The 12006-nt window shown below is 47.7% G+C and overlaps 1 protein-coding gene across 3 annotated transcripts; it reads left to right on the top strand.

Moving 5' to 3' along the window:
* Nucleotides 1-430: 430 nt before the first annotated feature.
* Nucleotides 431-11615, top strand: PEX5 (peroxisomal biogenesis factor 5). Of its 3 annotated transcripts, XM_027681405.1 has the most exons (16): nucleotides 431-444; nucleotides 730-933; nucleotides 1387-1422; nucleotides 1600-1732; nucleotides 2430-2564; nucleotides 3599-3704; nucleotides 4908-4998; nucleotides 5367-5483; nucleotides 5845-5937; nucleotides 6112-6231; nucleotides 6810-6953; nucleotides 9036-9106; nucleotides 9276-9491; nucleotides 9631-9796; nucleotides 9977-10134; nucleotides 10500-11615. In XM_027681405.1, the coding sequence occupies exons 2-16, from the start codon at nucleotides 784-786 to the stop codon at nucleotides 10699-10701; spliced, it is 1938 nt and encodes a 645-aa protein (XP_027537206.1). In that variant the 5' UTR covers nucleotides 431-444; nucleotides 730-783; the 3' UTR covers nucleotides 10702-11615. The 3 variants fall into 3 exon arrangements, with proteins under 3 accessions (XP_027537206.1, XP_027537205.1, XP_027537207.1); XM_027681404.1 differs by lacking the exon at nucleotides 431-444 and having other exon boundaries at nucleotides 702-933; XM_027681406.1 differs by lacking the exons at nucleotides 431-444; nucleotides 5367-5483 and having other exon boundaries at nucleotides 703-933.
* Nucleotides 11616-12006: the final 391 nt, after the last annotated feature.

Genomic DNA, 12006 nt, shown 5'->3' on the forward strand with positions numbered 1-12006 from the left:
ATGTACATCTCGTTGTATTCGCGAACATATGTATGTATATATGAATATATGTATATATAAATATACATATAAATATACGTATGCATTTATATATATATACAACAAGATGTGCAGGGTGCATACCATATACATATACACACTGCTTCGCTCCAGCGGCGGCCAGCAGACAGGGGCACAGCCCTCGGGAACCGGCCCGGGAGCTGCGGGAGCAGAGTAGGGCAGGGCGGGGCGGGTCCAGCGGCCGTGCAGCGGCCGGGGGTCTGGTGGCCGGCGGCGAGCGGTGACAGAGGCGGTGACAGAGGCGGTGACAGAGGCGGTGACAGAGGCGGTGACGCGGGCAGTGCAGCCCGCGGGACTCTGCCCCTTTAAGGCGCCCCAGTGCGTGTCCCTTTAAGGGCTGGCCCCGCCCCTCCGCGCGAGCCGTGCGCGCCCCGGCGGCCCCAGGTGCGGAGCGGGCGGGGGGAGCCCCGCGGCCCGTCCCGGCGCCGCCGCGGGGCGGGCGGGGACGGGACGGGGCAGGACAGGGGTCCCGGGCGGCGGGAGGGAGAGGCGAATGGGGGCGCGGGGCTGGGGGCGGGCGCCGCGGCCTTGCCGTCCTGGCGAGCGGGTGTCCGTCCTTTCCCGGGCCGGGCCCGCGGGGCGGGCGGCGCTGGCGGGTTGCGGTCGGGTTGGGGTCAGCAGGTCGCTCCGCCTGGCGCTCACTCGGTGTCTGTGCCGCCCCGGTGCCAGGTGCAGGCGCGGCGGCCTTCGGCGCCGACCCTCCCTCCTTCCCTGCGCGGCGCCATGGCCATGAGGGAGCTGGTGGAGCCGGAGTGCGGGGGCTCCAACCCCCTGATGAAGCTGGCGGGGCACTTCACGCAGGACAAAGCCCTGCGGCAGGAAGGGCTGCAGGGCCCGCTGGCCTGGCCCCCCGGGGCTACCGAAGCCGCAGCCGTGAGTGTTGCTCCGCTTGCTAGGCTGGGGCTGGGTCGGTCGGCTCGGGTCGAGGGTGGGCTGCGAAGGCGGCCGCGGGGTGAGCACTGCGCGGGAACTGTCCCTGCACAAAGGGGCAGTGAGACATTTTTCTGAGGAAAGAGGCCGCGGGATCGCCCGGCATAGGGTTGTGGGGTGAGGGCATGTTTGTGGGCACTCAGGGGATGCTGGTGGCTGTGGTGAGCTGTTTGCCTTGCTGTCACCGTCCTCAGCCAGACAGTGGTGGGAGGGGGGTTGGACAGAATCCCTCAAAGTGTTCCTGTTGCTTTAGCTTTAGCAGGCAGCTAATGCAAGAAAATGTTGACAGCCTAAGTTGAAGGAAGAGGAAGATGTAATCTAATTGGGTCACAGTGTGTATGTGGAGGGGAATATGGGATCAAAAGTGTTGACACAATTGCCCACTGTTCCCTGCAGGTATCCAAACCACTAGGAGTGGCCACCGAAGATGAGGTAAGAACAGATTAATTCATCTCCTTATAGCTTTTCTCATCAACAGTGTTTGTTATTTTTTTGCCCTACCTGATGCTAGTATTTCCTTTTGACAAGCCCACTTCTTTCTCTCATGCTCCATGGATCTGTCTGTTCATCTTCTATGCAACGTTTGTAATCCATCTCTGTCTTTGGCAGCTGGTTGGAGAGTTTCTGCAAGCACAGAATGGCCCTTTACTGTCCCGTGCACCCCAGACCTTTAAGATGGATGACCTGTTGGCTGAGATGCAAGAGATTGAACAGTCAAGCTTCCGGCAGGCCCCTCAGCGAGGTGAGGGGAGGTGGAGTAGGTAGAGGTCTGGAAAAGATCTTGGTGTTATGGTTAAGCTCCTAGCAGTGTGGTTCCCATCTACTCAGCACTTGTGAGATTGTATCTGGAGTATAGTTTTGAGATTTGGGCTTCCCAGTACACTGAGCTAGTGGAACAAGTTCAGTGGAGATCAGTAGAGTATTCAGGAACAGGAATACATGTTGGAAGAGGAAAGGCCGAGGGAACTGGACATGTTTAGCCTAGGGAAGAGTCTAAGGGGCAGGGGGGTGGAGTATCTCATTGCTGTCTTCAGCAGTCATGGTCAGGATCTTCACAGCGATAGACAGGAGAAAGACAAGGGGAAATGGATACAACTTGTGGAAAGAGAAACTGACTAGGTGTATGGAAACATTTCTTCCCTTGGAGGGGGCAGTTCAGTACTGGAACAGGTGCCTAGGGAGGCTGGGGAATTGCCAGCCTTGGACAAGTTCAGAAGTTACCTGATGAATGCCCTGAGCAACCTGATCTCTAGCTTTAGTGTTAATCTGCTATGAGAAAACTAGCAACCTCCAGAGATTCTTTCCAAGTGGAATATTTCTGTGATTTTATTCTAACAAAGAGAAGGGGAAAGGTCAGAGGTGATGAGGGCTAGCCTGGAACACTTAAATGATGCCTTTGAGTGCTCCAATCCTCACTTCAGTATTTTTTCTTCATGTAGCTCCAGGTGTGGCAGCCCTGGCACTGTCTGAAAACTGGACCCAGGAATTCTTGGCTGCAACAGATAGCACTGGTGATGTCTCTTCAGATTACAATGAGGCTGACTGGTCACAGGAGTTCATTGCTGAAGTGACAGGTGAAGTGTCCCTTTTGGAATTACTGTCAAGATGAATGTCAGTCACATGCCTGTGTATAGTGAAGAGTTACTGAATGTGAAATTGGAGTCTTGCTATGGGCCTAGAAGTCATTGTTTCCTGTAGCAGCTTTAAGGGGGTGGTGGGTAGGGAAGCAGCTCTGTGATGGCTTAGCCACATTGTGAACAGTGTGGTGTGGAAGCCTTTATTTAGGTGTAAGGGTCTTTTGGTTTTATCTTAGATTACTTGGAGAACTTAGGAGAAGCACTCTTTTATAAAAGCAGTTTAAATAATTGTGATTCAACTGATCCAAGCTGAAGATAGTCTGGTACTGCTTCTTGCTTTCATGTTCTCTAATTCCCTCTCTTAAGGCTAAATTTTTCTTTGGTACAAAGGTGAATCTTTGGCCAATATTTTGTGTCAGTTAAATGGAGGTAGAGGGGGGTTACGCCCTGGAAATGTGCAAAGTGAATGTTTCTGGCCCAAAAGCTAAGCTTCCTATTTAAAGCAAGCCAGTGCTTTATCTGAAAAGCCATTCTGCATTGTGTATAGAACTGTGTCTGGAATAGGATCCTGTTACCATCTATGTCCTAATCTGGAAATTATGAGTAAGATTTAAATAGATCCTATTCTATTCTCCTGGGGTTGCCACTGTAGAAAACTGGGTAGTCCCATTCTTTGACCCTCAGTCTTTATGTTTCTGGGAATATAAATTGGCATTTATGAAGGTCTTTGAGAAAGTCCTGTTGAAAACCTAGTGCATTGTAGGCTCCGCTTTTGACGGAGACTTCTAATGCATTGCTAATTTTCTTGACCTACATAGTATTGCACAGGAAGCAGATGAATAAGTTGTGATATTAAAGCAGAAAATGATAAGTTTATTGTCACTACAGTGGCATCCGTATTAATACACTGTCTGAACCTAAAGCTTGATTTTGAGATCAGAATAAACAAATATAGAATTAGCAAAAGAAACAAAGTTGTAATGGTCTCCCTGTCTTACTTTTCTCCCTATTCCTCCTGATGTCCTATGCAGATCCACTGTCTGTGTCTCCTGCCAAGTGGGCAGAAGAATACCTAGAGCAGTCAGAGGAGAAACTGTGGCTTGGGGAATCAGAAGATCAGTCTTTGGCAGATAAATGGTGAGTCTGACTTTTCAAGACTAGCTGTTGTTGCTAGGAACTTGCGTCAGTGAAGTTTGGATAGATGATACAAGTCTGCTATGGCCTGAATGCTTTTGAGTCTTTTAACCTCAAATGATGTTCTCAGGCCTTTGGTTTCAGAGAGAAGGGGAAACCATGCTTGGAGACTGAAGTTTTTAAGAGATTCTAGCTTTTCTATTCTCTAGTTCCAGGAAGATACACTGACTGTGTAGGCTAGCTCAATCTCATGCCTAATGCAAAGCTCCTTATAGTGATTTCAGGAGTGAGCTCAGGAAATTTTTTTTAGCAACAGATGCTTTTTTAGATTTAGAGATTTCAAGTACTAGACTCTATTGGTTGTAAACTTTCATCACTTTATTCTCACTATCTGACAAACCACTTCCAGCCTTTCCTCAACATGTTTCTGGATTCAACTGTCTAGATATTATTTGAATGTGTTTTTTTCTGGTAGATAAAAGAATGGTGTGCTACTACGGATCATCTCTCTGTAGGTACCTGTTGAGTACAGTCAAATTTTTCAATTAAAGAAGCAAAAGACAAGCAATTTGGGCCTCTTAGATCTTTTCCTAAAAGACATTTTGCGTATTTGGATTCTCCTTCCTCTCAGCTCATGCCTTTTCTGATACCTTTCTGCAAATAACGGACATTCCTGAGTTATTGCCACCAGTTCCAAAGACTTCCCCAAGTGGTAACACCTAGAACTGGTCCTATCCTGCTGTAAGCCAGACAACATACTGAGTTGTGTGCTTACTGTGAGCCCTCAGTCCTCCGTGGAGCTGATGCTTTTCCAAGACACTGTTTTCCTCTTCAACGGGCATGACCTACTTTCTTTGTTCCTGGATATATGACCTTGTTTTTGGTAGTGCTAAAACTTGCAATGTCTGATAGCATGAGAGCTTGCCAGGGAATCCAGACTGCTCTGCAGAACTGTGCTGACTCTGTAATTGTTTAATTCTGATACTGTTTGTGTAAGTTACTTGCACAGTTAACTTAGGACTAGTTTTGAATTTTTACAGATGGATAGTGGTACTGAATCACATAGGAAAACCCCAGAATCTTTGAGGAGGGGTTGTATCCCTCAGTACTGTTGTCTGGCCCATTGTGTACACTGTGGTTAATGAAAGAGTTTGCTGTTGCCTGGTATCAGGCCACCTCTTTCCCTTTTACTGCCTCTGAACACAGGTATGAGGAATATCAACCTGAGGAAGATCTTAAGAAAACTGTTACTGATTTCCTCTCTAAAGTGGACGATCCAAAACTCAAGAACACTGAGGTGAGAAAGCTCCTGATTGGGGCTGAGAGATGAATTATTACTGTGAATTAGTAATTTTATAATTTGGTAGTAGTTATATTACTGTGAGTAAGGGGTGTGTGGAATTAAGAGGGGTGAAGACAGTAAAGGAATAAAGCCTCCTGTTGTCCCATATTTCCATTTCTTCCCTGATTCCTGGAAGTTGAATCCTACAATCCACTTTTAGATATTATCCATCTCTACAACACGACTCTCCTCCCCACTTTTCCGGGCCTTTTGTGCTCGCTTTGCAGAGAGAAGCCCTCTTAGTGAAGGAGGGGGGCATGGGCAGAGGGCTTGTTGGCACAACATCTGCCCAGCTCCACCCTTGTTTCATTTCTCTACTGCAGTTCCTAAAGTTTGTCCGCCAGATCGGAGATGGGAGGGTATCGATCGAAGCTAATCAGGTGACCCACAGAGACCAAGATCAGGCAGAGCAATGGGCAGCTGAGTTTATACAGCAGCAGGTAGGAGCCCCAGGCCTGTATGCTCTGAAGGAAGAAAGCTTTTTGCCACAGTGCCACAGTCTGGGAGCAAGGGAGAATGGCAAATCCAACTCTCAATGCTGAGGGAGACAAGGGAGGGGCTGTTGGGCTCTTAGCAGTGTCTAGCCAGAAGCTGGCAATGTATGTGGACAGTTTGTTTTCTCATCTCCCATAGCATCTGGGAGGAAGAGGAGATTCAGATGAACTCTTTTCCACTTTGTAGGCCATCAGTTCTTACTGATGGGGAGGAGGAGTCGTCATAGACCCTCCTGCTGTTTTGGGATGTGCCCTAAGGTAGCCAAATTCTAAAAAGAAAAGTGTGTTTCTGTTTCCAAACTCCCAGGGGGCATCCGATGCCTGGGTGGATCAATTTGCGCGATCTGGGAACATGTCAACTCTTGATACGGAATTTGAGCAGGCAAAGGCTGCTGTGGAGGTAAAGCTGACTGAGGAGGAGGGCTGGGGTGCCAACTGAGTGCCCATGGTAGGGTTACCTCTCTCCTTTGCATGCTATGAGGAGGGCTGGACGCATTTTAGAGGGAGTTCTCTGGCATGTATAGACCTGAGTTTATGGTTGAGTTACTCTGGTCACATTCTGTTCTCCCTTCAGTCAGATGTGGACTTCTGGGACAAACTCCAGGCAGAGTGTGAGGAGATGGCCAAGAGAGATGCAGAGGCTCACCCTTGGCTCTCTGATTATGAAGACCTCAGCTCCTCATCATATGACAAGGTAATGGAGAAGAGGGTCTCTCAGCCCTAGCACTGTGATAGGATGCCTTGAGGAGGCTGGCAGTGTGTCTGGCTCACATGTGAACTCCACAGACCCTAAATGCTAATAGGACTCCTTCTCACACTGATCTTTTGCTGTTACTTACACTCTCATCCCAGATCAGCTAGGAGTTAAATACTGTTTTCACTTAGGCTTGTCTGCAAATGCTGTCTGGTTCTTGTCCAACACCAAATACCGGTGAATGCAGGGATTCTATGCAATGGGTACAAGTGTTGTGTCCCCTGGCCCTGTCCATGCCCCTCTCCCCACCCCTCCCAAGCTAAGATCCATACCAAATGTTTCGTCTTTGTGGCAACTTGTTCCAGGTCTGGTTTGGGAGAATTTTTCAGCGCGGAGCAGGCAGGAAGAAGAACCATTCTTCTCTGATCTGCTGCAAATTAACAATGAGGACGAGATGCTAGCTGGTCTGCAGTTTGATTGTTCCTGATGCAACAAGACTAGATTGTGCTGTGCTTTAGAGAGTGCTCTTCTCCCTAAGCCTGTCTCCTAGCATTAGCCCTGTCTGTCTTCCCTGCTAGGGTTACCAGTTTGAGGAAGATAATCCCATGAGAGATCACCCAGATGCATTTGAAGAGGGGCGGAAGCGCTTAGAGGAAGGTGACCTCCCCAATGCTGTCTTGCTCTTCGAGGCTGCAGTGCAACAGAAGCCAGATCATATGGAGGTGAGTGACAGCAGAGGTAACAGGCAGAGGTGTCAGGGTGAGTGTAGAAAACTTGCTTCAGTGTTAGGAGCTCTGCAGGATGTATGAAAACACCTCATTTTTTTGTGGCTCTGGGTTTGTAGCTGATATATGTGGATCTCCAGGGGGTGCTGTGAGCAAAGGAGGTTTATGACTTAAGATCAGTTACAGGAAACACAAAGGCTCTGGCCCAGAGCTCTAAAATCTTTGTAGCACATGATACTGCACACGGAGCCAAGACAAGTTCTCATCTCTTAAGTTGCTTCTGTGAAAGTCTTTATTGGCATTGTAAGTTTAGAGATGCTTATGACAGATAACTGCTTTCAGTATTAGTATTGAAGTCTAATTCTGAGCAGCTCATTAGATTAGGGGTTCTGACTAAGACTTTCATCTAGATGCTGGGAGAAGATGTAACCCAAAAGGGTTGAGAGAGATGGCTTGGGTGTCTACACAGTCTTCATTTGAATTTGTGGGCCAAAGAATGATTTTTACACTGAAGACAGATTTCCAGCTCCAAATTCAGTGAATACTTTTTTCCATAAATCATTTCAGCTTCTGCAGGATGAATCGAGAAATGGAATAGTCTGTGTGCCTTTCTCCAGAGGTACAGGACATGGATGTTCTCAGGAGGAAGAATGCAAATGCACTTGTGTTGTCTGTTTCTGGAGTGTCTGCCTCAAGAACTTGGGGCCACTGAATTCTCAGTGTGTCTGATTCAAGCCCTGCTAATTGTATATGATTGGACATACATAATTTGTTTCTTCTGAGACTTAGATGAGTGACATCTTGGAACAGAGGTTCTTGCCTTCAGGGAATAGAGATTTGTCTTTTTAGGATACTGGGAGTAGGTGAAAAGTAGGTTTGAAAGTTTGAAGTAGAAGGTTTGAAGATCAGCTTTAGCTTTAAAGTGGTCGAAAGGCATTATTAGTGCTCTTTTAGAACTGTCGCTTTCTTCTCATAGGCAGTGTGGGCTGCAGGCTGAGCATGATGGAGAGCTAGTAGAAACCTTAGGGGAAGAAATCTTGGTCCATTTCTGGCTGGCTGTATTGAAAACATTCTGAATTCTTCTACTACTGTGACTGCAAAAAGTACAGGAGAAGTCAGGACTTCACAAATGGTACTGTGATCAAATAGACATGAACAATTGCTCTGAAGGAAATGTCAGGTTTGCTTTGGTCCAAGTCACAACTTTACCTTGAATCTCAGCTCTTCTGCTGGCAGAGCACTATGCAGTTGTGTGGTCAGCACTTCTTGAGTTGCTTGTGGTGGCTTGTGCAGCATTTCTGGGTCTTTGCTAATGAAACAATTTCCTTCTGTGATGCAGTGGATGCTGCATTTTGTGATTTATGTTCCAAAAGCAGGTACTTCGTGCTGACAGTCCCACCAACTGTGTAGCCTATTTTGAAGCCAGGGGTGTGGACATCAACATAAAGTGTTGATAAAACAGGTGCTTTGGATTTAATGCCTTAGTTAAATATTCCCTATGTCACCTGCCTGGAGATGGAAGTTATTTTCATGTACTGGTATCACGATGATTGAAAATTCAGTAAAATAACAGTGCTTCTACTTTCAGGTCTGATAGTCAACTCTCCAAGATTGCCACTTGCTAGTGGACCACTGCACAAGTACATACAGCTGCCTGCCTCGGGGGTCTTCCTATTGTTAGCACTGCTGCTATGCTGTGTTGTTCTTGGGAAATAAGAGATCGGCATTTTCCTCCTCCCTCTGCAGTTTGACCACAGTTAGAAGTTAAAAGTGGAGATTCTGTGATTTAAGTGTAAAACTGCCAACAGTTGCTTTATGATAGATTTCCAGGTAGACATTCACTTCTTTTCACTATAACAATGCCAATTTTGTTGGCCTTGAGGACCTATGTGCCATGACATCTGTGTATCTTTTGAGAGGAACTTATACCTGTGGTTAATGTGTATATTTTGATATATTTGGTTTCACTTTAAAAATGTGTAGGATAATATGGTGGATTTAATCTCTGTGTCTGTGGCTTATTGGCTGATCTTTTTCTTTGTGAGTAAGTTGGACTTTATGCATCTTTATCTTCCCCAGGCCTGGCAATATCTGGGAACCACCCAAGCAGAGAATGAACAGGAGCTTTTGGCAATCAGTGCCCTCAGACAGTGAGTGTTGCAGAAGTGCTCATTCAAGGAGTATGGCTCCTTGTGTGTGGTGCCACAAGGACCATATGGCTCTCACGGTGTGCTCTGTCTCGATTGTGTTGCCTCCTGTATCTGGGTGTCTCCTGGACTGATTTAATACTGTATTCACTTCTCTTTCTTTGACCTGCAGGTGCTTGGAACTGCAGCCTGGGAACCTCACAGCACTTATGGCTTTAGCAGTCAGCTTCACCAATGAGTCCCTGCAGAAGCAGGCATGTGAGACCCTGCGGGACTGGCTACGCCATAAGCCGGACTATGCCCACCTGCTGGAGAAGGAACCAGAGGAGAGTGTCTCGGGGACAAACCTGGGGCCTTCCAAGCGTGTCCTAGGTTCCCTGCTGTCTGAGTGAGTTAGGGTTACAAATTTCAGCCTTCAGCTGGCAGGCTTCTTGGAGGGCTCAGACTGGTCCAGGCAGGAACAGAGTGAGCAACCCCAGGCCAACTCTCTCCACAGTACACCAACATCCTGTTCTGTGCTTTTCCAGCTCACTGTTCATGGAGGTGAAAGAGCTGTTCTTAGCAGCTGTGCGCAGCAACCCCTCAACTGTGGATCCTGATGTTCAGTGTGGCCTAGGTGTCCTTTTCAACCTCAGTGGCGAGTACGAGAAGGCTGTGGATTGCTTCAGTGCTGCACTCAGTGTGCGCCCCAATGTAAGAAAGGGCAGACTGTGGATGCCGGAGGTTTATGGGTGAAGGCTTGGGTGGGGGTGCTCTATGTATGAGAGGTACATATTTGGAGTGAAGGAATAAGACAGACACGCGAGGAAGGAAAGCTTGAAGCTTAAAGACATCCAGTTCATGTCAGTCCCTTCTCTCTGCTCATTCCTCCAGGACCATCTTCTGTGGAACAAGCTTGGTGCCACCCTGGCCAATGGGAATCGGAGTGAAGAAGCTGTGGCTGCGTATCGTCGGGCACTGGAGCTCCAGCCAGGATACATCCGCTCTCGCTACAACTTGGGCATCAGTTGCATCAACTTAGGCGCCCACCGGTGAGCACAGGATGGGCAGATATGCTGTGACCCAGGAGTTTGCATGTGTTTGTGGGAGACAGGCTGCAATAGATTACTAGGACAGTGCCACACTGCCTGCAACCTCCTCTTGGCATAGGAAAGCAGAGCGAGTGTGTGGACTCTGCCCTGAAATCAAAGTGTCACACAGTTACGGTTGGAGTAGAGGCCATCTGGACTTCAGATTCTTTTAGAGAGAAAAGGGAGACCTCTGGTTCTGGAACGGGGCAGGATCTGGTGAAGAGGAGGAAACTGTTTTGGAGGGGAAATGCTTTAGAAGCAGATGGGAGAGGGAGTATGAGATGTACCATCTTTTCCACTAAACGTGTGTGTTCTCTTGTTGACAGTGAGGCTGTGGAGCACTTCTTAGAGGCTTTGCACATGCAGCAGAAGAGTCGAGGTCCGCGGGGGCAGCAAGGAGCTATGTCTGACAACATCTGGAGCACCCTCCGCATGGCCCTCTCCATGCTGGGGCAGAGTGACCTGTATGGGGCAGCTGACGCCCGGGATCTTCCCACATTGCTTCAGGCATTTGGCCTCCAGCAGTGACTCTGGGATGGGCTCCCCTGTGAGTGCAGGGTTGGCCCAGCCCAGCAATGAGTGACCTTTCTTAGACAGAAAATGTTCACAAGGGTTCACATACATCTTTGCCCTGGTAGGGCAGATCATTGGCAACTGTTTTTTTTTTCAAGGCCCCCCTTTTGAAGTGTACAACTTTTGCAACCTGTCTGTTGTGGCTTGAGCATCTCTGAGTGGTTCACGTCATCACCTCCTTGACTGACTGACACTTTCCTGGTATGCAGATCATCAACATGGGGAAGATAGCAACATCCAGCCCTCTTGCCAGACTGCATTTTGCAGTAATGCCCAGCTTGGCCATGGGACTTTGTGATAGCCATTCTGCAGAGACTGCCTGCAAGGGTGTATTTGAGTGCAGGTTGCTTGGGTGGGGTGGGATTGCCATTTGGTGAAAGGGTGAAAAATTCTGGGTTTTGAGCATGTTTCCCCATGTATTTGCTTGCATGTATGTATATATGGGTTGCTAGGGAAAACTGGGGCAGTAGTCCCCTTTTCTGGCCACTGGTAACTTCATGGTACAGACAGATGCTAGTTTCTCAGTGTCTCTTCGTGAACCTTTTAAGACGAGTATTTAGTAGGGACATGGGTGGAGGCCCTTACCCTGTTAGGGTAAGAGGAGATCCCAGAGTTCAGGCTTGAGAGATTGTGATAAGAATAAAAGTCTAATAAAAGTCTCCTCCCAGAATATGGTGGGGAAAGGGGTCAAGTCTTAATTTTCTCTTGCTCACCTGTCATTGTTTTCCTTTGTGCAGAAGTTTCCCATCTTGTGTGTAACTGAATCTTGTTAATTATAAATATCTGTATATGATTCTATTGGGGAAAATGTTTTTTAATTGTAAAGTATTTTGTATAATAAAGGTATAAGCCCACTGGTTTTCAAAAGATAGATTAGAATCTCTCTCGGTTTCTGTCTCCCTTTTTGACCCAGGTTTTGTTTTATGGATAGTTTATCCAAATGAAGCTTAAAGGACCTCATTTTGCTGTAGCCCCAGGCTTCAGTTCAGTGAGCCAGCAGAAGAGCTTCCCTGTGCCAACAGCTCTTTTTCCTTGCTTAGGTTTAGAGGTCAGTGACACACTTTTTTTTCATCCTCTGGCCATCTGCAGTGAGGGGGGTTGTGTTACATTTTATCATCTCTTTATGGAACCTGACTGCTGCAGTAGTCAAGGCTGGGGGCTTTCGCAGGGAGGACCGACCCTTTCTCTTCCTCCAGGCACCTGTTTCTTCATACCTCTACCTCACAGGCTTGGTTTTCTCTTGCTACTGAAACAGTCAGG

The sequence above is a fragment of the Neopelma chrysocephalum genome, unplaced genomic scaffold (assembly GCF_003984885.1).
Source record: "Neopelma chrysocephalum unplaced genomic scaffold, ASM398488v2 Primary Assembly neopelma1_60, whole genome shotgun sequence".
NCBI lineage: Eukaryota > Metazoa > Chordata > Aves > Passeriformes > Pipridae > Neopelma > Neopelma chrysocephalum.

What these genes read in the sequence shown, in the direction of transcription:
- PEX5 (XM_027681405.1), top strand. Translation starts at nt 784, where the DNA reads ATGGCCATGAGGGAGCTGGTGGAGCCGGAGTGCGGGGGCTCCAACCCC. An exon ending in GGGCTACCGAAGCCGCAGCC is followed by an intron (nt 934 to 1,386) that starts GTGAGTGTTGCT and finishes TGTTCCCTGCAG; the next exon opens with GTATCCAAACCACTAGGAGT. An exon ending in CTGAGTTTATACAGCAGCAG is followed by an intron (nt 5,484 to 5,844) that starts GTAGGAGCCCCA and finishes CCAAACTCCCAG; the next exon opens with GGGGCATCCGATGCCTGGGT.